Source organism: Poecilia formosa, unplaced genomic scaffold (assembly GCF_000485575.1).
Source record: "Poecilia formosa unplaced genomic scaffold, Poecilia_formosa-5.1.2 Scaffold134, whole genome shotgun sequence".
In the NCBI taxonomy this organism is placed as follows: domain Eukaryota; kingdom Metazoa; phylum Chordata; class Actinopteri; order Cyprinodontiformes; family Poeciliidae; genus Poecilia; species Poecilia formosa.
The window spans coordinates 1,326,059-1,352,638 of NW_006800073.1; the positions used below are offsets into that span (position 1 = coordinate 1,326,059).

Sequence of the window (26,580 nt, forward strand, 5' to 3'; positions counted from 1 at the left end):
AAAATAGCTCATCCAGTTGCCAACATTTTCACATGTGAGTGTAAATGCTGAACTTGGGGACGTGGCTAGCAGCAGCTTATTTGGATTTGAAGAGACAAGAGGCCCTAAATCTAAAAATTATTTTGGTCTAAAAATGTGATGAACATATTTTATATAGACCACAGACCAATCCTACACCATTAAAAAAAGCATAATAAGTCACCTTTAAAATGCCAGGATTCCAGAATTTGTGTAATGAATGTAAATAATATAAGAGTTCCACGTTGTGAAATGTGACACAAAACATTGAAATTAAATTTTCTGCAAAAAAAAAAAAATCTGAATAGGGCACCAAGAGCTACCATTATTCCCTGCTTTCCTTCCTACCAGAACAATCTGGTAGAAAAACTCAATTTAACTTTAAGAATTTGAATGCATTTCTCTACTTTTTTTTTTGTGTTTGTGCAAGACAAATAACACCAAAGCATAAAACTGCACCACCGTATTTCACAACAGCTATGGTTTTCTTTAGACAATGAGCTTTGTTGTTAGTGTGCAGAAAAAAGACCTTCCTCTTTTTTGTTGCCAAATTTTGATCTATAATTCAGCTTTGCTTTTGTCACAACATAAGATTTAGGGAGATTTTATCCAGGACTGGAGGTTTTCTTAAGAAGAAACACTTTTTGGTTTCTTAGCAGAGTTAGGTATTTTTACTACACTGTACTTTGTACTTTTACTTGAGTAGCTTCATTATAAAGTATCACTACTCTGTCATCTGAAAGTGACATCAGCTAATAAACAGTAAATTTACAGTAAACAAGTTAAGAAGTGTAATATTATATTTCCCCAAAAGTGGCAGGAAGAATTTTAAATATTTGTGTAAAAAGAATAATACAAATTTAATTTTTCCATGTTTAATTGTATTTAGTTTATTTTACTCAATATTATTAAAAAATATATATTTTTACTGTTATTTATTTGCTCTTGGGGGCCCCCTGGTGGTGTGGCAACTTATTTTTTCTTGCTTTCTTAAAATCTTTTGATAGAAACTAATAAATACAAGTGTTAAAATTAAGAAATAAAATTAAATGTGATTTAAAAAAAGACTCCAGTGTGTTTCTTAAGGTATTTGTAGCAGTGTTTTTGTTGATTAGTAAACAAAGAAAGAAAAAAATAATACAATAATTTAAATAATAAAACTTTACATAACATAGAAATATATACATAGTGGTGTGGTGTTATTAGAGCAAACTGATATAATAATTCCACACCAGTCTGAAAATCTGCTATATAAATGAACATGATTAATTTATCTGCCACAAATCTAAAAATCCCAACGAGATGAAAGAAATTTTTAACTCAGACAAGTTTAAAAATATAGATTTAAGTTTATTGCACAATCGTTGCTGGAGACTGAGGAGTTTGAGAGCCTGTCTGTTACACAGGACGATAACGCTGGACAGACATGAGGACAGCAGTGTCTATTTAAAGCACACAGACCTAACGAGGCGCCGCGGGTTCATCCCGTCAGCGCCACATCCGGGTATTTATGCAGGTTTCATGCTTGCACGGGTTCAGCTGGACAGTTCATACATGATCATGGAAGGTATGGAGAGCTAAAGAAAAACCCCGCTGCACCGCTCCCGGTATGACACAAGTGAATTCATTTCATTTGGCTGAGGTATGGCTTCAGTCGCGCCAGTGTCAGTGCACAGGAGGCTCCGCTAGGGGGAGCCAGAGAGGTGGGAAAATGCGGAGACGCTGCAGATGTGACAGTTATAACAGACAGACCCTCCTGAAAGCCCCTTCGTCCCAAAACAAAGGGCTTCCCTCGCTGCATGTGCACAGGACTGTGCAAAAGTTTTAGACCACATTTCATTTATTTGATGATGCTTGCAGAATTTTTCAAAGTGATTCTGATCAATTTTGGGGGAACAGTGGCGCTCCCATGAAATGTTCATAAAAGTGGCCTGCTATAAAATACATATATAAAAGTCATACTAAATTAATAAAAGAAAATTGAATATTTTGAGAATAATCAAAATATTGTATTGTGACTTTATTCTTGTAATTTTATAATTTTATCTTCTTAGCATGGCACCAATAGCCCATCATAATATATAAATAAAACAAAAATTATAAGTACAAATGGAAAAACAGATGATAAAAAATGTATATGTATATTTTAAATTTTATGAATGTATTATTAATTGTGTTTTATATGTATGTCTTTATTGGACTGATGACTGCTTTTCTATGATTCGAACATGATTGTTATTTTTCAGGAGGGGGCTACGGCCCCCCTCATGCCTCCACTTGGGGTGCCACTGTTCATGATTCATTTAGGTCCTCAAAGATTTTTTAGTAGATTTTTGCTGCTTTACACTTTTTTTTTTGTTGAATTCACAAAAAAAATCTCCTAAAATTGAGTAAAAAAGCAGCTAAAGTCGCCACTTTGCAGCAACATCTAATGAAATAACTTTTGCACAGCTCTGCAGACCAGTGTCAAAGTTAGGATCCACAGAATTACAGATATAATAATAATCAGCTTTTAACAATACAGATAATTCATTATAAACAGGTTGTTAAACAGGCTATCCGGCACCTGTGTTGTTTAAAAAAACGTGTTTTGTTAGTCATGTTTTACTTTTTTTTCTCCATTTAACATTCAGACAAAATAAACAAACACAAGCCTTCCCACCAAAGGTTTCCCTTCTTCTTGTTACAAGGTTCACAGAGCGAGCAGACTGGACTAACGCTGGCGGGTGGAGCCCCGTTTCGGGTGGCGGCACCCTGATCGGCGCATCCTTCGGCTATAATGCATAGATTGACCGGTGGAAGTCAGGAGGTATCCACTCGCCCACCAGGGAGGTCATTAATGTCTTTCTTGAGTCTAAAAATGTGGTTACACTTTGAAAGCGGCTCTACATTTAGCATTGAAACAAATTTAAGGATCTTCTTTTCTGTTCTTTACATATATATGGACACAGCTAAGCGAAACGTTTTTGATATCTGAAGCACAGCAGTGAAGCCTCATCTGCTTCTGGATTAACCCGCTTCCTTCCTGCACTGTTTGTTCGATTAATCTACATGTATTTACATCATCTTTTACGATCTTAAAATGTGTTTCCTTCCAATCCAGAGCCCTTTGGAGATTAGCGATCAGTGCAGTAACATCCAGGAGAGACTGAATTACGATGATTGGATGACTGGCTAACACTATGAGACATCAGTTTCTGTTTCAGAGCTACGTTCATGCAAAGTTTTAGTTTCATTCAATGGCCAAAATACATTAGTTTCTGCGTTTACATCGCAAACTCTACTTACAGCAGGTAATAACCACTATCAGGCTTGCAGAAGTAAAGTCTGGCTGAATTTTTCAGGGCGTAAAGGGAGCGGGTGGCGTCACGCTCTGAGGTCAGCGTGCGTGACGAATGACGGGGAAATCCTTCTCTCACCTCTGAGTCAGAGCCGACAGGGGAAGCAGGCGGCGTGCTGCACCGACCCGGAGAGACGGAGAGCGGCTGGCGAGGGACCGAGGCGACTTCTGCCGCCTGCAGACAGACTTCAGGGGCAAAACGCAGCAGCACGGAAATTTGGGATTAAACGGCTAAATGATTAAACCAAAAACACAGATTAGATTATGACAGAGTATAAGGGATACGCTGAGAAAACAAAGAAATAAAATTACAAGAAGAAAGTTGTAACAATATGAAAATAAAGTCGTGCGAGTAGAAACTCATACAAGATTCAAGTTGAAATATTGAGAACAAAATTGTACGAGAAAAAAGTGGAACGAGAAGAAATTTATAATATTGCGAGAATAAAATCAAAATAATTCAAGAATAAAGTCGGATTATGAGAATAGTAATTTTACGACTTTATTCTCGCTTTATTTCAACCATATTCTCATAGCAGTATGACTTTATTCTTGTAAAAAACAATTTGTCTTGCAATTTTATTTCTTTTCTCTTCGCCTGGCACTAATAGCACGCCGTATTAAATCAGCGCTGCTGCACGTTTTAAAAGAGCTGAGGGTGAGGAGGTTCATTCCTGTTTACAGCAGTTAGGCTGGAAGAATATGCAAATTATAAATACGTTAAAACAGAATAAAATTACAGTTTTTAGTCATCATAAAACATATGGCTGGAGTGCATTTACATTAAAATATAAAGTGGTAATTATGTGCCTTAGTAGTGGCAGAAATTACATTAAAACTGAATGTAAACATGGACCAACAGCAGGATATAAACAATTTTTATATAATTAGCAACAGTAAATCAATAAACTTACTTTCACATAAATAAAATCCAAATAAAAACAGTTAGAAACTCAGCACTTTTGGCAAATTATTAACTGCCATCTATTTCATTTAAGTGCTTTTTGCTGCCACATAAACATCCAAATTCAAAAAGTAAACAGAGAATCTGAAGTCATTTTAGACCAAAAACCTGAGGTTGTTAAATAACTGTGCAAAAATAAAAACAGAAAAAAGTGCTCACAACCCTTCACAAGCACAAACTTCAACGTGTTTTATTTGGGTTTTAAGTGAAATACCAACTCAAAGCTATGAAGTGGAGGAAAAATATGCATTTTATAGAAATCTGAAAGGTGTGGCGTGCATTTATATTCAACCCTCTTTACTCAGATACCCCAAACGTTTGCTTTCATCTCCCATTAGTAAACACAGTCCTCCTGTTTGTAAACTAATCTGAGGAAACTTAATAGAAAATTAGTGAACAAATTTTATAAATACCTAAAATAATAAGACTGGGCATTATTCGTCTAGAAGCAGTCAGGACGGGAATGGAGGAACTACAGAGAATCAATCTGTTGTGTTCATAGATCATAGAGTCTTTTTTGGCCTCAAAACACACTTTTCTCATTATAAAACACGGCGGAGGCAGGATGATGCTTTTCTTCAGGAGGGAGAGAACAAAGGGGGATTAATACAAATACATGCCACAGATTTTTATCCTGAATCATTTTGAAAATGATTAATTTTTCCTGGTTAATGATGTAAAATCCCACTAAAACACATTGAAATCCGTGGTAGGGATGTGATCAAATGTGAAACAAATTTGTAAACTCATAAATAATTCCTGAATTTAAATGGTACCGACATCCGGCACAAAAAAATTCAGATATTGCAGCTGTGTGAATCAGGAATGAACTCCTCACCCGGGTTTCGTCTTCGTTTGGACGGAAACGAGCAGAAAACCAGGAAATAAACTGAGAAACTCCATATTTAAAGAGGGAATCCTGTGGCAAACCCATCATGAGCGCTTAGCACAAAAAAAAACCGTGAGGGAGTCCGACTGTGTGCTGCAATGCTGATGGGTCGAGATATGGATGTGCTGCATAGGTAGCAACAGTGACATCTGAGAGCAACCGTTGGATATTTAACATATCATCTCTGACTCCCTGAGTTCAGCTGGCTCCCACATCTTCTTCAAATTAAACAAAATTGGTATCAAACGTTTGTGCTGCAAAATTTTTAATGTATTAATGTTTCCAGAGGTCATTAAAAGTCAACCAACCAGACCATATCTACAAAATCACGCAAATTTGGTATTTAAACAACTTTTTTCTTCTTTGTCTTAAAAATTATAGCAGCACAAACAAAGATTTTTGCTGCATAAACAACAAGTTGATTAAAACCATATTTTGTTGAATTTTATAAATTTGGACTGGCTGGTTGACCTTTGATGACCCATCAGTATCTTAAACATTATAGCAGCACAAACAAAATGCTGCATAAGTGTAGAACGGTTGACACCAAAATAATCAAACAAGATGAGGTGCAAATCAACTGTGCTACGTTTACGCTGCAAAATATTTTTTTGTGCCGCTACCATTTTAAAGATACTAGTAAATGTTTCCAGAGGTCAAAGGTCAACCAGTAAATCCCTATTACAAAATCAAACATATTCTTTCAATCAGCTGCACTACAAATATTTTAGCAGCACAAACAACTTTTGTTTAAATCTTAGAAATTGTAGAAGCACAAAAAAATTTGCTACACAAATATATCAAATTTGATTGACACCAAAATAATCAAACAAACTATGGTGTCAATCAACTGTGCTACGTTTGTGCTGCAAAAAGTTTTGTTTGTGCCGCTTTTATTTTATACATATTGATGTTTCCAGAGGACATCAAAGTCCATATTTACAAAATCAAACAAATTTTAGCTGCACAAGCAACTTTTTTTTATCTTAGAAATCGTAGCGGCACAAACAGAAGATGTTGCTGCACAAACATAGCACAATTAATTGACACCAGATTTGCTTTATTTTTAAAATCTGGACAGGTTGGTTGACCTTTGATGACCTCCGGAAACATTTATTAATATCTTTAAAGTTTAAAATAATAGCGGCACAAACAAAATTTTTTGATGCACAAATGTTTGAAACCAACTTCGTTTAGTTTGAAGAAGTCAGGCGGAGGGCAACTTCACTCAGATTCACCTACCTTTTTGACTGTGCAAAAGTTTTAAACCATCCCTCATTTCTTTAAATGTGACTCCAAATAGTCAGATTTTCCTTTTCATCTTTTAAAGCACAAATGTCAAATTCATTTCAACGAATCATGAATGTTCTCAAAGGACCGGCTAGGCCAGAAAACCATCAACAAACTACTAAAATATTAATAAATAACTCTCTCTGCATTCAATATAAACTTTGTAAAGTTAAATAATATTGATATCTTTTGGCATATTTATAATTTGGTAGCATACAGATAAAAACTGCTGTAATTTAATTGATAAAAATAATATTTAGGCCACATGGAAAGACATGACGGGCCGGATTTGGCCCCCAGGCCTTGGGTTTGACACACGTGCTTTAAAGATCAACAGTGATGGGGAAAAAAAAAAAGCAGCAAAAATCTGGAGAAAAAGACTCATCTGTCTGCTTGGAACCAAATTATAGATAAAGGAGGGACAACAAGACTTGTGCACAGTAGTGTTGATGTTCATTTTACTGTTTAAATGTTTCCACTTCTCTGTGTCTGAAGTGTTTGTGTGGTTTTGTCCACATTTCTGTACGTCTTACTTCTTCTCTCTGCCTCCGCAGAAACGTCTAGGATGGATGAAGATATAAACATTCTGAGTTTAACACATGCAGAGACGCTCAGCCCCCTCAGAGGTCCTTCCACTTCCTGTCCCAGAGGACGGGGGGCTGGGGTCAGTCGGAGGGACAGATGTAGCTGTTGATCCACAGCAGGTCGTCCAGGACGCCCCAGTGCAGGTAAAGGATGGAGCCCACCACCAGTACGTGCATGATCTGGTGGCTGTTGCACCAGTAGTCGAAGAGGCCCGGCCGGAAGCGCTCCGGGATGCGTGTGATGTTGATGACCCCGCCCAGCACGGCCAACGCATCCATCATGAGGAAGTGGCGTAGCGAGGTGGGGCTGCCGCCGCCCACGCCCACGCCACGCAGCAGGAAGAAGGAGAAGCGGAACACGGCCTGCCAGGCGAAGGAGCGCAGCCGGCGCACGCTGCTGCGGGCCGTGACTGCGCAGTAGATGGCGTGTGTGGACAGCAGGATGTAGACGAGCAGCGACACGGTGCGGATGAAGGGGTAGCACCACAGCGTGATGTAGACGATAGGGAGCGCCCCTGAGGAGGGAAGACCAACAAGGTCAGAAAGGTGGGGAGGAACTAGTTACATCTACCCGAGTAACTTTTTGGAGTATTTTCACTTCACTGGACTTTTTACTTTTACTTTATCGCGACACAAACATGAGTAAAATTTCTGAGCATTCTGCCTACTGAGAGTAACTTCACTGAATGATGAATAAGCTTGTTGTAGAGGTGATCTATCATGCTTAATTGAACAGGTTAAGATCAGATTATGGTCTAATCAAATCATGTTCATTACATTTCTTTACACAAAACAGTTCTTAGATACTAAGATTTTGGGCTAAAATTTAAATTTGAGTCTAAATTAAGATTTAGGCTTAATTTCAAGCCTAAATCTTAATACTAAGATTTAGGCTAAAATCTTAGTATTACAATTTTAGCCTAAATCTTAATACTAAGAATAAGTTGTAATGATTTGTGGCTCATTCTGACGCCATTCATCAGAATGAACTGATTTATGGTGTCTTGTCACTTTAAATCCAAATAAGACGCTGCTGGCCTCGACGCCCCCAACTCAACGTTTACGAAAATAGCTGCAATTACACCACTTTGGAAAGCAGAAGTGGAGCTTCCTGTACAACCAAAAAGAATATGGGAAGTGGTTTCTGGATGGTAAATCAACAACAAAACACTTGTCTTTTCCAGCAGCCATTGTGCAGCGCATACAGCAGTAAAACCAGCTTGGGTTGCTAGGTAACGGCACAGTACTCGTTGAATGTGACTCAACAAACGGGAGGTTATTGAAACGGCTCATTTTCCAGACACCAAAAAACAAGAAGTTATTCAAAAAAAACAACAAAAAAAAACACAATGCTTGAGAACTCATTAGGAGGACAAAAACATGCAAAGTGTGAATTTTGCATTAAAAAATCAGTTTTTAGGTATATTTGGTTTTTAAACCATTAAAATAGGCAGCTATAAGTGTTTTTAGGGGGCGTCTCTAGTATTCGGATTTTAGCTATTCACGGACGGCTGTGTTCCTGTGAGAAAACCGGGGTTCGTGGTACTCTCCACGTATTTCAGAATCTCAGCCATCTATCAGTAAAGTCAGGAGTTATATCCAGCATAGTAAAGGTCACTGGATTCAATAAATATTTTACAAACTATAGATCCTCGAGTGTGAAGCAGCGGGACATACAGCATCTTGTAATTTATTTAAGTTCAGTGCAAACATAGAGAAATATTAAGATCAGCTGTATTGGGGCATTCACACCAGCGCTCTAGAAAAACTAACTCATTGGTCTAGAAAGTCAGGTTCATTTGGAAGGTGTGAATGTTTTTTTTGTTTTTTTACCATTTTCTCCACTGTTTGTTCAATAAAAGCATCAATAGATTTCAATACAAATGGGAATGTTTCTCAAGAGCAGCATTTGTGTTTGTGGGGCAATAATTGCTGTGACACATGGTCCCTGCCATACAGTTACCTAAAAAAGAAGTAATAATTCTTATCTTCACTTTTATCATCACAACAATACCACAAAATATTGTGATAAAACTTTAAGTCAGTGTAACTGTAAGCTTAGTCCATTTACCACTTAAAAACTAAGATCCATTTATCCAAAGTCTTACAATCTAATTAGAAAAAGTGCAGTTAAGTACTTTTGTTTTACTGTCATTGAGTTCAAACGTGGTCCACATTTTATATCTGTGCTCAGCAATTTTAAATAATAAAGCTGTCGGATGTAAATTATTAATGCATTGGAATCGGTACATGTAAAGCAGAGGAATCGATTCCCATTTTCCGGCGTGTACACAAGCATAAAAAATACATTAATAATAAAGTTCCACTCAGTTTTATCACAACATGATAATACAGAGATCACTAATCACCCAAGACGTTGGCTACTTGCTTCTATAAGCTCCGCTGAATGCAGTGAAATCAATACAGCTACACCTCCAGGCAAACAGCAGCATGGTAAGTCATCAGGAGTCAATACAGCAACATTAAACCCTGGAAGCAAACACAGCAGCAATAAAAGAACGACAGCTGAAGAAACGACTGGGTGGAGGCGGCTTACCCAGCGTGTTGATCATGCAGATTCCACAGACGTCCAGCTTCAGCAGGGTGTGGTAGACGGGCTCCCCGCCCTCGTGGTTCATGAACAGGTGGTAGACCACGGAGCCCAGCTGGGGCGACAGGCAGGCCAGGAAGTGCACCACGCCCAGCCAGGTGACGCTGATCTGAGACCAGGGGATGTTGAGCGGGAGCAGCACCAGGAAGCAAACCAAAGGGATGCCTGAACATAAAGGTAAAAAAACAGCTCTGATTAGCACAACGTTTGTAGCCAGGGCTGAAAACGATTAATCAGATTCATCGTGATTAATCGATTTTTAAAAAAATAATCGTCAACTAATTTAGTACTCGATTAATCGCTGACTGAAGTATACAGATGTTGAAAATGCTATTTGTTGGAAGAACAACACACCCAAAAGTGTATACAAAATAAGATTTAAAAAAACACCTTTTGTAAAAAGGAAATCTCTTATTAAACATCTTTAGCAATGTGTTTATGCAAAAATGTATTAATTGGTGTATAAATAACCATTAATGCTTTGGCCAAAAAATGTTTGTTATTTAAAATAAGGAATTGCATGAATTAATTGTTTAGGTGAAACATCAACAAACATACCAGGAAGTAGTGCTACAACTATTATTTAGTAATCGATTAATCTGCAGATTATACTGACGATTTATTGGTTAATCAGTTTTAAAAAAATTGCCATTCATTTAACCACTTAGGCCTTTTAAACAATATTAGGTATACATTAAAAGATGAAAGTAAAAAAATAATTCAGTTTCTCTTTTAATTAAGAAAATAAACATTTCATAACATTCCTATAGTAAATCTGAAATGGGTGAAGCTAAAACTGTAAATTTTGGCTAATCATACTTACAGACTAAGATGTTTTAATCTTAAAAATAAGAAATATATATATATATATATTTTTTTTTGCTTAATTACTGCTTTGAATATGTTCTTTTTTAGATTGAATACTTCAGTTAACGATTAATCCGTTACTAAATTAGTTGTCTATTGTTTCAATGAACGATTAATCCAATTAATTGTTTCAACCAAACTTAAAAAAGTACGGTTCTCAAGCTGTACGTTTTATGAATGAGGTGAAATGCAGTGGAGGACTGGCACCAGAAGAATCCACTCAAAAAAACAAAAAAAATTAAATAAAAAATAACACAGCAGCTCTGACAAAACCAAATTAAGGTGTCATGTTTGCTGTGATGGATTATCTGGCTCAGGACTTTGGGTTCCTGTTTCTGGAAGCGAACAGGAACGATTCGGGATCTGCTGAGCGAGTGCACAGAGCAGCAAGAAGAGCCGAAGAGGGAAGCGTGCTTATTGGTGCTCCCTCCTGAGGGAGAAACAATGAGAGCTCATTCTAACGCAGCCAAAGGCGATTCTGTTACTTACACAGGTTGGCAGAAAAAACCCTGAAACATGGACTGAAATACAAATAAATATCACAACTGCAACCGGATTCTCAGAGGACATTTAAGCAATTTCTGACATATGTTGGGTGAATCTGAAATGAAAACTTTGTGAGAAAACAAATGTACAACCTACAGAGAAATATTGATACATATAACAATCAGAATCTGCTATTTATTTTACTGAGATTTTTTTGTTTTAAGTCAACAAAAAGTGTTTATGTAATGTCTCAAAAGCAACAAAATTGGATGGAAAGTGTCTTTGAACAATCATTTTAAAATCTTACTGATAATCCATTGGATTTATGTCTAGACTTTGACTAGGCCATTCTCCTCTAATTAACCCCTCCAACTGTAGCTTTGGCTTCATGTTTAAGGTCCAGAATGAAGTATTTCTCAGTCTCTAATAGGTTTTCTACCAGTTTCCTCACAGCATGATGCTGCCACTACCGTCTTTCACCGTTCCACAGACTTACTGACGTTTAGTGGTGTGAACACTTCTGTTAATCCACTAATGAACTTATAGCTACATTTTCAGCATTTTCGCTTTGAAACTATTTAGCACACTTAGCTTCATAGCGCTAAACTACTTTGTAAACTTTCAGTTAAATAAAGTTTGACATCTGTGTTGACGTTTGGTTGTCGACTGATGAGAATTCTTCAAGTAGCTAGATGTTTATATTCATGCTCTTATTTTGAAGTCTGTTTATGCAGCAATTACATTTCCTCTACAGAAGTTGTTTTTTTTTAAGAAACTTTACTGAGCAAGTGGGAAGTATAGAAGAAATGAACAAATGAAGTGTAGCTATATAGGAAAATATATAACTACTATATGCCACTGACACTTGGTGGGTTGAAATTAGCACTTTAGCGTTAGCTTCCACTAACTTTCTATGCTGGTACAGCACTTTAGCCTTAGCAGAACTAAAGTTTATAATTAGTGCTTTTGAGTTACCACCACTGCTGACATTAAATTAGACACAGTTGGACTCTATTAAATTCTAATGAACATTTAACAGTGGAACTGGAAGACATTTTAAACATCCAAAACAAATAAACAAAAACAACAGAAACAAATAAAATGGACTATGGAGTCTTTGTAACTAAAATTGTCCTTCAGAAAATTGCTAGTTGAGACAAAAGAACCAGATTAAAGACTTCTGTCGTCCAGTTTTTCATTGCTTATTGTGACAGGCCCAAAATCTCTGAGAAATCCACCGAAGCTTGTGGCTGTCATGTGACTAAATGTAAATAAAGTGGTTTGAATAGCTTTGCAAGGCAGAGTCCCACCTGCTTCTCTCTGTTTGTGCTCACTCTGCCCTTTTCAAAGTCGAGGCATTCGTCCTGAGCAGGTGATACAGTGAACGCCGGCCACTGTAACATCTATTTTAGGTGCGTTATCTCCTCCCCTCCCCCTCCACTTCACCGGAGCGACCGAACTCAGGCGTGGACGGCGTGGGGAGGAACTCCTCTGAACGCCTGCAGCATGAAACGTGTCTGCGACCCGAGCCGAGGGCAGGAGGTTTCCAGTTCGCATGCAAAGCAGTTAGTTAGAAACCTCCAGGCCGTGAATGTTCTGCGATTACCGCGAATGAGGCGTCTCTTTGTGATACAGCCGCCGTTTAATCTGTGACGCCGGAACGCCACGAGCTGATGACCTTCAGAGTCAGGAAGCTGGTTCAGTTTAAGCCGGCGACCGCGGAGATGATGAGCTGACGAAAAAACGACAAGAGACGCTGCTTAAGAGCCGCGTTATTGGCTCCTTATGGCGCGACACTGAGAACTATAAACAGATGGACAAAAGGATGAGACACGGCTGCAGAGATTAGCACATTACTGAAATTAAACTAAAAAAAGAAGAGCATATTGTGTAACTGTGACATTTACACTGCAAAAACAAAATCTTACTAAGTATTTTGGATCCAGTTTCTAGTGCAAATATCTTAATATGCTTGAAATAAGAGAAAACTAACTTACAAGTAATTTCTCAACAAGATATAGTAGTTTGTTTTAAGTCAATAATTCCTTAATATTGAGTAAAAAGTACATGTTCCATTGGCAGATTATTTTACTAAAAACATGGGAAAATGTCTTGTTATAAATGAATTAATCTACCAATGGAACAAGAGCTTTTTAATCAATATTAAGAAATTAATAAATACTTAAAACAAGCTCTTATTTCTTGCTGAAAAGTTACTTTTAAGTTAGTTTTGTCTTATTTCAATTGTACTAAGATATTTGCACTAGAAACCAGACAAAATACTTGGTAAGATTTTGTTTTTGCAGTGTTGGACCTTATGTTAAAAATCCACTCCAGGTAATTTTCACAAACTGTTTCATTTCAACAGCAAGTTAAACTTTTTTTTATAACAAACAGATTTTAAAAAATGTACTTTCCTCTTACTATAAAAGGCAAGAAATAAATCTGCATGTTCACTCAATTATATTATACTGCAACAAGATGTATTTAACTGCAACTAAATAGTATGAGAAATAATATTACAGGAGAACCGTGTCGTGTGTTTGCAGGACTAATTTAAAAATAATAAAAACTATTTATGTTTTCTGGCTAAAAGCAGCTTGGAGAATCTTTTTCGATGTAGTTAAATCCTTAAAGTGTAGTAAAATGACACATAAAATGCTTCACAGTATACCAAAACTGCCAGAATTAGAAACACATTTTGAAATATACATTAACAGAGCATTAAACTTTATCAAGAAATACATTTTATCCTTTAATGTATTATTTATCCTTTTTTTGCACTTAAATATTTATTTATGTAACTGTATTTATTGGAATTATTATTTTATCTGTTAGTATAAGTTACTAAAGTATAATTATGTTAGTATAAGTTACTAAAAAGGCTTAAGTTTTCTAAATATAATATGTCTATAGTTGAGCCATTGATTTAATTTTATATTTACTCTTAAGTTCAATGGTTTTAGTCTCTGTTAGGCTAAGGCTGCAACAATCTAATGATCAAATAATCCTTAATCCTATAAACTTTATATAGTCTACAAGTAAAATAATACATGTAAAAGTAAAATCCCTGCAGTAAAAAAGTACTAAAACGTCGTCAATTCACTGCACAAAATAGTTTCAGTTTGTCGCTTCAAAGCAAATCTAAGCCACTAAAATGGTTGCATGCATGACGGCATCTTCATAACAATATTAAATATTCATGGTGCCGCCACCGAACAAGGTGGGGAATTTTGCAACATGTCACTGTACGTTGATTACATTTGCATATTTGCTCTGCTGCCATAGTAAAAGCAAAAACACACCAGCAGACAGAGCATACGGAAGACAATTAGGGCCACAAATAAAGAAAAGCATTACCAGCTTTTTCTTTAAAAAAGATGGGAATTAAAGATGGGAGATTAAAGCCTCAGATTAAATTCAGACTTGAATCTCTGAATTCTGAAATTTCTTCTCTGATTTTTTACTTATTTCTCAGAATTTGGACTTTGATCTCAAAATTCACCTTTTTTTTCCCCATCAGCATTCCATCGTTTGTGTCAGAATTTGATCCCAAAATTCATACTTTTTTCAGAATCCTAACATAAGACTTTATTCTTATAATTTGTACCATTTTTCTCAGAATTTGGACTTTCATCTCAGAATTCTGACAATTTTTCTCACAAGTTAAACTTTTTTTGTTCTCAGAATTCAGACCCCACCCCCCTGGATTTAGGTCAGAATTTGGACTTTAATTTCAGAATTAAGACCCATTTCTTAGAATTCACACTTTTGTATTGTTAGAAATTCAGTCCAATCTCAGAATTCAGACCCATTTCTTGGAATTTGAGGCATAATGTAAGAAATCAGACTTTGGCCTGAAAATTTTGATTTTATTCACAGAATTCAGAACTTAATCTCAGAGTTTGGTCTTTTTTTTCCTCAAGATCTGGGTCAGAATTTGGACTTTAATCTCAGAATTCTGACTTCAATTTCAGAATTAAGACCATTTTTTTTCCCAATTGACAGTTTTTTCCCCCTCAAAATTCAGACATTAATGTCAGAAATCCACTTCAATCTCAGAATTAAAACTGTTTTCCCCCCAGAATTCAGACATCAAGGTTAGGATTTGAGCTTTAACTTTAGAATTATGACTGTTTTTTGTCATAATTCCAGCAAATTTTTTCAGACTTCAGACATTGTCAGAATTTGATCTCAGAATTCAGACCCATTTCTTAAAATTCAGACTTAAATCTCAGAATTTTGACTTTATTCTTAGAATTCAGACTTGTGTTCAGAGAAAATAAGTCTGAATTGCTTTTCTTTCAATTTCTTCAACCCTCTTCCATAAAATCATGTCTATAGCAGGGCTCTTCCACAATTGTATGTAATTATTGTGAGTTAAATGCTCCCCTGAGACTTTTTCCTGGAGCTCTCTGTGGCCCGGCAGGTCCATTTTTCAACCAGAGGAGGGTTTATCCTCAACCTCACCTGTATTAAAGCACATCATGCGGATTCATTTAGTATTTTTATTCATCTTTTTGCACTCACCGTGTGTGTAAATGTTCCCAAGTTCATTGTGGAGGTAAAACAGGCTCCTGATGCAGTCCTGCACGGAGGAGATGGGCCGGTATCCAGTCAGGACGTATTTATTGAACTGGAGATGTGGCGGGGAGCTGGCCCAGTCCAGCAGCCTCGGTCCGTTTAAAAAAGCCATGGCGAACAGAACCGTCAAAAGGACGCCGCCGAACAGATAAAACACAGACTGCACCCCTATGTACACGTTCAGCAGGATTATTGCGACCAAAACCTTATGAGATATCATTGGTGTCTGTTTTTTTGTTTTTGTTTTGTGTGTGAGAGAGCTCACGTCAAGTCTCTAAGCGCTACCCGGCAACGGCGCGTCCGTCTCGGCGCTGTTTGTTCTGAACCCCCGCTGTCCGAGCGAGTGTCATCCGCAGGGATGGAGGCGGACACGGCCAGCCATACGCATGACGGTCTACGCTCCGGACGGTCATTACATTATTCGGCATTGATGAAATGTGTGCGCGGCGCCTAGAAGCGCAGAGGACGGGACGTTTCCTGACATCTTAAAGCCGCTTCTCGGGGATTTACTCAACGCTCCGGTGCGGCAGGGCGGGCTGGAAGGATTCTCGGGCGGTGATGCTGCGAGAGCCGCAGGTCCATCCGACTCCAGAGGATGCTACTAGCTTGACTCCAGCGGCCAGATTTACTCACGTTAGAGCTCTAGGTCAAACGAGGAGAATTAACTCGGTCGGCTGTCTTTCGCTGAGCTTTTCAAAAACAGAGAAGCTCCGTGATTTTCCAGCGGAGATTTTGAAGGACTACGGGCTAGCAAGCCGGGCAGGCGGCTACCAACGTCCGGTGTCAGGGGGTAAGGAAGCTGGTGTCTGAGCCGGCCTTTTCCGCATTCTCAAGGCCCGGTGAATCATTTTAATTTTCCCCATATTATTTCTGATCCCGTTGTCTCTTAGCATTGATTCCGGCGGACGGCATTCCTTAAAAAGCGGATCCCTCTCTGTCGGCCTTAGATCCGCTGCATCGCCTCCAACAGTCAAGCTAGCTCACTGTGAGCAACACTTCCGGCTGTTTCTTTTCAAAATAAAGCACTCGCTGTAGAACATGCCAGAAAGGAACATTTAGTGCAGCTTAATTTTTTCATGGCACCTTCAGTCTCTATGCATGCAGCAGGAACCCAGAAAGCAGGAAAGTAAAGATCTTACATGAAGTGCAGAGTTGGGGAGTCACTAGTTACATAAAATTACATTTACTTGAGTAACCTTTTGGAAAAAATTACTTTCAGGAGTATTTTTCTACGCTTTACTGTTTACTTTTACTTGAGTAATTTTATTATGAAGTATCGCTACTTTTACTTGAGTAAAATTTCTCGGTATTCTCTCAACCCTGAGTAACTTCACTGAATGAAGAACGAGACGTTTTTAACCAAAAAATTCACCAGATACACACGCAATTTTATTTTGAAATAAATTGATTTGGAAAAATGCTTCTTTTGCCTGATTCTGGTAATTTTGTAATTAAATAGATTACTTAAATTTAGGACTATACCTACATTTCAGATATTTTATTTTGGTCTGTCTGATGATGTAATTTATAAATGTATAAATTATTGGTAAGTTGATCAGTTACTCAGTACTTGATAAGGTCAAATAATTACTAAATAGTTTTTACTCTTACTTGAGTAACTGGGTGGTTAACAACAACAATTTCCATTTTAAAAAGTAATTTCACACACATGCACATATCAGATAACCCAGTACTACACTAACAAGGTGCAGTCCATTAGGTTGTTTAATGGACTAATTGAACAAAAAAAATTATAAAATTGGTTTTGTATAATCATTACCATCGCAAAAGTTTCCAAGTACTGTTCTAAAAATAGATAGAAGTCAGGATCGACTTTCTGTCGTCTCAGAAAAAACACATTCTGTAAAAAGACAAAATAAAGGGAATATTTTCTTTAAAGCAAGAAAAGAAATTCTGTTTTATATTGTAAAAACATGATTTAAAAGTCAATTTCAAAAGGTTAGCTTTTCCAATCCTCAAGCTAATAAAATTAGCTAATAAAGCTAATAAAATTAGCTTGAAGATTCTCAGCTACCCAGTCCAAAAACTCTATGAATTTATTAATGATATGAAGATATTTTTAAACCAAAGCCAGCTAGAAATTACTTTACAAGTTACTGATCAAGCCCAAAATCTCTGTATAGACTCAGATTGGACCTCCAGAGACACATTAAGACAGTTACAAAGTTGACCTTCTATCACCTGAAGAATATTTTGAGGATCTTGAGAAACTCAAACATGGGTTTATGTCTCATTTATTACTGCGGCAGTGTCCTCACAGGTCGCATTCTGACTAAAACCAGGGAGATGGAGCTCATCACCCCAGTTCTAAAGTCATTACTCTGGCTCTCTGTAGCTCAGAGAAATGACTTTGCTGTTAGTTTATAAATCACATCTGCTGTTGTTCTATCAATCTTCCAGATCACTCAGGTCTTCTGGTTCTGGTCTACTCTGCATCCCCAGAACCAGAACCAAACATTTAGCTTTTGTGCACCACAAATCTGGAACAAATGTCCAGAAAACTGCAAAAATGCTGAAACACTGAGTTAAAAACTCATCTGTTTAGAGCTCCCTTTAATTAATAATAACTGTAACATCTTTAATTGTTCTCTATAATCCAATGTTTCTTTTTGTTATTTTACCACTACAATATACTTTTTAATGTTTTCATCATTTAAGCACTTTGAATCGTTTTGTTGCTTTTCTGTACGATTACCATGCAACCATATAATGCCAAGTATATTATAATAATAATTCATGAACTCATTTTGAACACATTCTAAAACACTTTTTTTTTTAAGTGAAAAATCATTCCTAAAATGTGGGGTATTTTTAATAAAAAGGTTTTAATAATAGTGTTCTGAACTTCAGTTTGTGAGTAAAATCTAGAAGCAGCAGGTTATGGCCTGTAATTCTCTGAAAAGACGTTGAAGATTTGGGTGAATCAGACCCCACTCTCCCCTCCCTCTGTTTTCTGAACCAGATGACTGGTGATTCTGTAAAACAGAAAAAACCAGATCTCCCACTGGACAAAGCAAACATGGCACATTAATCAGATGTGGTTCTGCTTTTACTCTGACTTGGGTTTCTGTAGAAACTGATTAATTTCAAATAGAGAAAACGATGAATAGATTTAAAGTATTTTAATTTTACCTCCATGTTTCTTCTGACTCGAGTGTCGTCATTTAGAAACTTGAGTCAGAGTGAGAATATGTGAAAGTTTAGGAGAATTGAAAAGAGGTCATCCAACCTACCAATGATAAATTAGAAAAAAAACAGTGGAAATGTAAAAAGAGGATTCAATTTATGTAGCAAAAAGAGTCTTTAGCATTGTCAAATATCTTGCAACTGTAAAAATCATTTGATATTGCATATCTGTTTGCATGAACATTCGCTGGTGAATATTAAGAATTACTGAGCAATTATGTTTTTCAGTTTTTCACACCATACGACCAGTGGTGGTGTACCTGCTATGACCCAGTTTTCCATGTGGTTTAACACAATGCAGATACATGTCTTTCAGTATCTCTCTTTTGTCACCAAAACCCACACAACAAAAAGCAGGTGAGAAAACTAATGATTTGAATTCACATGTGTGAACAGATAAAAGGTCCAAGAGAAAGATGAACCTCTTTTTTTTGGCTCTCTTGGTCCTTATTTGAGACTGGTCAGACAGGAAAGTGGTGATGAGAGAGAGAGAGAGAAGACGTTCAGCAAAAGGTCTGCAGAGCGGGATCGAACCCCAGACGGCCGAGTCCAAGACAGAGGCCTCCAGATCCTGGTCACACATTAGAACTACTGCAGCGCTGCAGAATGATGGATGGATGGATGGACGGACGGACGGACGGACGGACGGACGGACGGATGGATGGATGTGAATCTTTCATATAAAATCTAACATTAAAAGCGATAGGTCGGAGTAAATTTACTGTTACTGTAAATCTAAATATTTATTCATTGGTTATAAATTATTGATAAACATTTAACCCAATGGCCTCCAGTGGTCCGGATGTGTGGCTCTTTAAAGAAGCAACATGAGAATTGATCTGGTTGAAGCAACTTCGCATGCATCTCTGCATGTTTGTGTCTCTGCTATTATTTTGTTGTTAAGCCCCTTTAGCAATAGTTTGTGTGTCTCAAATACTTTATTTTGTGCAAATTACTCAAACAGTTAAAAAAGCCCACATCATGTACTTCATTTGACACTGCAGAACTGATGCATCATCATTTTCCAGTGAATATTAAAAATTTTTGAGCGATTAACAAGAATTTTGGAGTTTACCATCATGTGACTGAGGGTGGTGTACGTGTTAGTGCCCCTGTTTTCCATGTGGTTTAACACAATGCAAATAAATGTTTCAGTGTTTCCCTTTTGTCACCGAAGGTCACAAACCAAAACCAGGTGAGAAACGACTTTTCGAAAGGGGCTGTAGTGCATCCGCTGCATCCATGCAACAATATAACAATGCAGCGCTGCTTCTGACGCTCAGTGCTGAGGAAATGTATGCAGCGCAAAGGTAAGTCTGTACTTTCTCTATGAACGTTTTACATTTAAAAACATTTCATTTTTAGCTAACACAATAATTAAAAGCTGTAATAGTGATAAATTCTAAAGTATGCTTGTTTAAATATTTAAAATAAAATATATTGGCATTTTTCGAGAACTTATCAGTTGTAAACAAAACAAGACACTGGAGAGAGAGAGAGAGGTGGGAGTTGATAACAATAGGATACGATCAAATAATGTGTTTAAATATAAGCTAGGGTGTTTTGGTTACTATAAACACTCCGTTTCTCTTGCCTCTAGATTAAAATGTTTTTACGCTCTAACTGCTAAACAGTGACTGAAAGTGAAACGGCAACTTAAATGAAAGATGAGCTCTCTGAAGGGTCTTAGTTGTGGTTTTATGCTGTCTGCCAGTCACGGATTCAGAGATCAGACACAATTTAAAAACCGTCTTTGTTGGCTCAAAAATCAAGGCTACATATTTAATCTGCTCACCAAGTCTAACAAAGTCCAATGGTTTGACATTTTGCTTAATGCAGAATGACTGAAGTGATTGTTTCAGAATGAGACCAACACTCAACTCAATCAGGGTAAAGATCACAGAACAGGTGAAAGACTTTGGTGTCATTTTCATCTCAGATCTGTATTTAAGCAGCAATAGAAGGTCTGTTATAAATTAACTTACTTTAAAAATGCCAGAATCAGTGGTGGAGAAAGTTTTGAAACACTGTGCTTAAGTAAAAATACAAACAAAAGCAAAAATGCAATTTAGTCAAAGCAAAAGTTAATATTTTTACATGAGTAAAAGCATGTGCATTTAAAAATACTTAAAGTATTGAAAGTAAAAGTGCTTTCTGAATGGTTTCTCTAATAAAATGGGTATAAAGTGTGTCTACCGTATGTATATTTCTAAATATTAGGACATCAATATTGTGTCATTTTAAGGAATAACACTGCAGATAATGCATGTTTTTACTGTGTCTGTGAAACACTTCAGGGATAACCTGCAGTTAAATGAGATTAAGCAGGAATGATTACACATTTAAAGTTTTTATTTAACACAACACACAGATAATGTGTTATTTAAACTGCAGTAAACACTTTCTAGGAAAAGTTGTCTGCCTGAAAAAAAAAAAAAACATGTTCAGGTTTGGTTGTAAAGTACGAGAGGGTAAAAGCCACACTAATAAAATGAGCAAAATAAAATTATAAAAATAAAGTCAAAATATTACAAGAATAAAGTTAAAATACTAAAATAAAATTGTAGCTCTACAAGAATAAAGTGGAAATATTATGACTTTTATTCTTGCATAACTATTCTTGTATGACTTTCCTCTCAAATAACTTTAGTCTTGTAATATTATGACTTCACAATAGTAAAAGCATCATTCAGCTTCTATGCACCACAAATTTGGAACAAACTTCCAGAAAACTGCAAAACAGCTGAAACATTGGGTGCCTTTAAATCTCAACTTAAAATCCACCTGTTTAGAGTTGCTTATGGCTAAATTAGGGTTAGAGTGTGGGTTTTGATGTCTTCGATGGTTTTATCTTTACTTTTTATCTATTTATAAACTTTTTTTTATTCCTCTTTCTAATGGTGTAAAAGTGGTGAGTGCCTGAGGGTCATTGCGCGCACAGAAAAACCCTGTAAATTCTAGACCAACGGGTAAAAATAGTGCACAAAAATCCGTGTATGACGGCAAAGTCCTAGCGCAAAAATTCGCACGACAGGTGGACGGAGCCTGGTGCTGCAAGGTTGGAGACCTTGTCCTGTCAGGCGACGGGGCCTGGATACCCGTGTTAAACAGACAGCAGAGTCCAGCGACGACAGGCGCTTAAATTCCCTAACAAAACTATGTTTTTATCTTTTTTAAAAAAAAAAAAGTAAATCGTTCTGTTTATTCAATGTCACATGCTGTTTTTATTTTTAAATATATCACCTTGAAATGCCTTGTAGCTGAAATGTGCTATACAAATTTGATTTTATTTGATAAAAAAAAAAAGTTTTCTTAGTATGGCTGTAATACTCCACCATAGCAAAGGGATCATGATAGAGAGATTTTTTTAAAAGAAAGACACCAAGAACCAACCAGTTGATAACAATCCAGCTTTCTATTGCTTGTGATGGCTTTGTAAGCTAAGTTGTTAAATAAAAATGTCTTATTTTAACAGAAACATGTTGCTGTTGCATGTGTGCATCAGTGCCGGTGTTCTGCTGTGGCTCCCTCGGTGTACCACAGGTGTTTGCACCGAAGGGAAACCCAAACAGTGTCAGGAAGCAGATATCGCCCCGGGAACCAATCTGGCAGGCGAAGGCTTTGATATAACCACCATGAAGCGCAAAGGAGCCTTCGTGCTCAACATGGATGCATGGCAACGCAAGAATAAAAAATGCACCCTGTGCATCAACCCCTTCATGGAGAACAAGAAGCAGAAGCTGCCTCTGTCCGTGGAGGACTGGAGGGCCAAGCAGTCCTGCAACTCCAAGGTGTCGTCCAAGCTGCACAAATCCAGCGAGTCTCTGGTCAGCTCCACTTCTTCTTCCGTTGAGAACAACTGGAAAGTGGGCTTGGAGTTTCAAACATTAAAAACGGGCGGGTCGTTGATGCTGGCTGGAACCAACTCCAAAGTAGCCGATTACTCCATGGAGAAAACAAAGAACGACAAATTCAGCTTCTCCAGCCTCGGCATGTCCTGCGAGTACTACAGGTAGGAAAACCAGAGCCCAAACTTTTTTTTAATGGAGTTGAAACGATTAATCATGATTAATCAATTATTAAAATAATCGTCAACTGACTTGGTGTTTGATTAATAGTTAAAGCTGCAGAATGTAACATTTGTTAAAACTGTCACCATGTTGTCATAATTTGAGACAGATAATCTATGAAAAGATCAATATCCTCTACCATCTGAATAAACACACAACTCCTGACCAAAAACAACCAATCAGAACCAGGAAGAGGGTCTTAGTGCTGTCAATCAACCTGGTGTATGTGTTTTAAATGTGCTAATGGTGGAGAACAACTCACCGATACAGGAAAAACAGCAATCCACCATCATCTGTGGCTATGCTACGTAGCATTAGCATTTGTGGCAGACTTTGTTGTGTTGTGGTGAACCAGCTGTAGTAGCAAAGAGCAAAGAGGGAGAGTGGTCAGATGGGTGGCATGTGCACAAGAATGACTGACAGTGCTAAGACCCGCCTCCTGGCTCTGATTGGTTGTCTCTAGTTAGCACTGGGAGAAGGCAGAGGAGCTCGATGTACAGCATAGTATGAAGATTATCTGCCTCATACTATGCAGTCATGACATCATGACCGTTTCAACAAATATGTAAAAAAAAATGCATTAAAGTCACATACTACAGCTCCAACTGGAGTAATGGTCGTCAACTAATTTAGTAATCAATTAATCGCTAACTGAAGTTTACAGACTTAAAAAAGGCCATATACTGAAGCAGTAATTTAGCCAAAAGTGTACAAAACGTATAGAAACTTTGCATTTAAGATAAAAAAAAACTCTGCCTTTGTCTATAAATATGTTCTACCCAAAACTGCTCAATTGCAGTTTTAGCCTCACCTGGTTCAAATGATGTAAAAAACTAAAAAGTCTCTTTTTAAGTACCTTTTGCTATTCAATTACTAATTGGTCAATCCAAAAACAAACAGATGAACTTCTGGCATTGTATGAAAAAGATTTAAATGAAAAAAATAGCACAAGGTGTGTTTTTTAAAATCCGTTTAATCAAATAATCATCAGAATAATTGATAAATTAGTCAATCACTAAAAATAATCATTAGTTACAGCCTAAATATTTTGTTTGCAAAACATTTGTTTCATTGTTTATTTTTGTTCCTGCCTCGCTGAAATCAGCTACCGAGTGTCGAACTCGCCCAGGCTGCACAGGGAATTCAGCAAAGCGGTGAAACAGCTTCCTCCGGTGTACAGCTCCAAAAGCAAGGAGCAGTTTTACAAACTCATCGACAACTTCGGCACCCATTACATCAGCAAGGTGACACAAACCAACGCAACAGACTTTAACACCACCACACTGTTTTTAGGCTAAATTGTTAAATATGTCTGTAAAATGTGTCTTTCCAGGTGAAGTTGGGTGGAGATGTTCAGTCTGTCACCAGCATTCGTCAATGTCAGGCCAGCCTGCAGGGCTTCAGTGCAGAGGAGGTGCAGATGTGCCTGGAAGTGGAGGCGTCTGCAAGCTTCAGGGTCACAGTAAAAACTGAATCAAAACACTGCAAGAAGGACGTAGAGAAATCAGAGAGCAAGACAGCGTTCTCAAGCCTCTTCAGTGACAGGTACAGAGATTCAGTCACTTTTCTCTGTGTGATCCTTTCTAAACTAAAAGAGGTTCCTACATTTCTTCCAAATGGAGTCTGATGTGTTGCTATTTCACTGCAAAAACACAAAATCTAACCAGTTTCTTGTTCAAATATCTTTGCAAACTCCAAAAGACAAAACTGTTTATTTTAGCTAACTTTTTATCAAAGGATAAGCGTTATGCAAGTTATAGTCTTTTTTTAAGTGGGATGTTGCTTTCACAAAGGTTATGTTGTGCAATGTTTGCTACAAAAAAGATTATATTGAATAATCTTTGACTTCTCGACAGGTTTACAGAAATCAAAGGGGGCCATACTACAGAGCCAGACCTCCTCTTCTCCGCTAATAAAGACCCACCGGCCTACAAGGAATGGCTCAAGTCGATTCCACAGAACCCTGATATAATCTCGTATTCTCTGGGCGCTCTGCATGAACTCCTGCCTCCTAAATCAGCAACATGGTCCAACCTGCGCTCAGCCATCTCCCATTACATCCTGGAGAAAGGTCTGCTGGTCAACTGCACCGAGCGTTGTAGAAAAGATTCGAAGGATCAGTGCGTCTGTCAGTGCCAAAATGATCCGGCGGTGAACCAGGACTGCTGCCCGGTGAAGAAAGGCATGGCCCACCTGATTGTAACCGTACAGAGGGCTACAGGTCTGTATGGAGACTACTTCACATCCACAGACGGCTATGTGAAAGTCTTTTACAATAAAAAAGAACACCGCTCACAAGTCATCAACAATGACAACAACCCAAACTGGAAAATGGCGTTTGATCTGGGTTCACAAGATCTGTCTGTAGCAAAAACAGTGAAATTTGAAGTCTGGGACCAGGATAACGGCTGGGACGACGACCTCTTGGGATCATGCGAGCAGCCTCTGCAAAACGGCATCAAGCCGGACGTCTGCAACATGAACCATGGCCGGCTGTACTTCAAACTGGAAGTGAAATGTGCTCCGAGTCTGACCGGCGCTTTATGCTCAAAGTACAAACCTACACCGATGAATCAGAGCCTGAAGAAGCTTTACGTGTCGCGTCACGCCCAGCCTATCCCCAAAGCCATGCTGCTGGAGATGGGAGTGTTTCTGAACGAGTCAGTGTCTGCAAAGCTAACCTTTAGGAAAAACCAGAATATTACTGCTAAAAGGCAAACATATTATCTTAAATAAGGCAAATGTTTAACACTGCAAAAACACAAAATTATACCAACTACTTCTGAACAAGTTTCTAGTGAAAATATCTTCGTACATTTGAAATAACAAATTAACTTACAAGTAACTTTTCTGCAAGATATTGGAGATTTTTTTAAGTCAGTAAATCCTGAAATGTGACCTATTATTCTTCCTTGAACATATTAGGATAGGCTATGGACTACACAAAATATGTTCATTAAAATTTTTTTTGCACAAAATCATTCTTAGATTTTAGTCTGTTCTGTTCAGAATGAGCCATTTCATGGCCGTTTCATGGCCTCTTGTCACTTTAAATCCAAGTTTCTGCTGGCCACTCCTCCAAACTCAGCATTTACACTCACACATGAAAATGGCTGCAAACAGATGTGCAACCATATATTTTTGAAAAGCAGAAGTGGGGCCTCCTGCACAACCAACAGGAATGCATCAAGTTGTTTCTGCATAGTAAGTCAACATCAAAACACTTACCTTTTCCAACAGCCATTGTACAGCACATACAGTAGTAAAATCAGCTGCCTAACCGTGGTGGAGCTCCACTCAGGTTGCTAGGTTACTGGTGGAATTCTGCTGGGGTTGCTAGGTAACGGGCCTGGGCTTCTGATTTATGACATTACTTTCCGGAGATGTTTGAAAAGCCTCAATTTCAAGACACAAAAAACATTAATTCATTGTTCAAAACTGGCCGAGTGGCCAGAGCTTTTAAGAAGCAACAAAGACCCAAATGAAAGTTCAAAAAAGTACATTGAGCAAATTTTCACATAATACGTCCTGTTTAATATTGATGGAAAAAGTACTAGTTCCACTGGCAGATTATTTCACTTATTATAACAAGACATTTTTCCCATGTTATGTGAAATGATCTGCCAGTGGAAATAGTACTTTCATCAATTTTAAGGAATTATTGACTTAA

General features: G+C 37.5%; 2 protein-coding genes across 5 annotated transcripts; one reads left to right on the forward strand and one right to left on the reverse strand.

The window, feature by feature from the left end:
• Positions 1 to 1,347: 1,347 nt before the first annotated feature.
• paqr4a (progestin and adipoQ receptor family member IVa) lies at positions 1,348 to 16,609 on the reverse strand. Of its 2 annotated transcripts, XM_016676427.1 has the most exons (4): positions 15,899 to 16,609; positions 15,580 to 15,801; positions 9,643 to 9,861; positions 1,348 to 7,600 (listed from the first exon to the last, which is right to left on the reverse strand). In XM_016676427.1, the coding sequence occupies exons 2-4, from the start codon at positions 15,743 to 15,745 to the stop codon at positions 7,167 to 7,169; spliced, it is 819 nt and encodes a 272-aa protein (XP_016531913.1). In that variant the 5' UTR covers positions 15,746 to 15,801; positions 15,899 to 16,609; the 3' UTR covers positions 1,348 to 7,166. The 2 variants fall into 2 exon arrangements, with proteins under 2 accessions (XP_016531913.1, XP_007562233.1); XM_007562171.2 differs by having other exon boundaries at positions 15,580 to 16,608.
• LOC103144976 (perforin-1-like) lies at positions 16,540 to 26,342 on the forward strand. Of its 3 annotated transcripts, none has more exons than XM_007562173.2 (7): positions 16,540 to 16,618; positions 19,142 to 19,197; positions 20,018 to 20,150; positions 22,316 to 22,852; positions 24,016 to 24,154; positions 24,244 to 24,455; positions 24,767 to 26,342. In XM_007562173.2, the coding sequence occupies exons 2-7, from the start codon at positions 19,146 to 19,148 to the stop codon at positions 25,644 to 25,646; spliced, it is 1,953 nt and encodes a 650-aa protein (XP_007562235.2). In that variant the 5' UTR covers positions 16,540 to 16,618; positions 19,142 to 19,145; the 3' UTR covers positions 25,647 to 26,342. The 3 variants fall into 3 exon arrangements, with proteins under 3 accessions (XP_007562235.2, XP_016531893.1, XP_016531894.1); XM_016676407.1 differs by having other exon boundaries at positions 16,589 to 16,618; positions 19,297 to 20,150; XM_016676408.1 differs by lacking the exon at positions 16,540 to 16,618 and having other exon boundaries at positions 18,296 to 19,197; positions 19,306 to 20,150.
• The last annotated feature ends 238 nt before the right edge of the window (positions 26,343 to 26,580 follow it).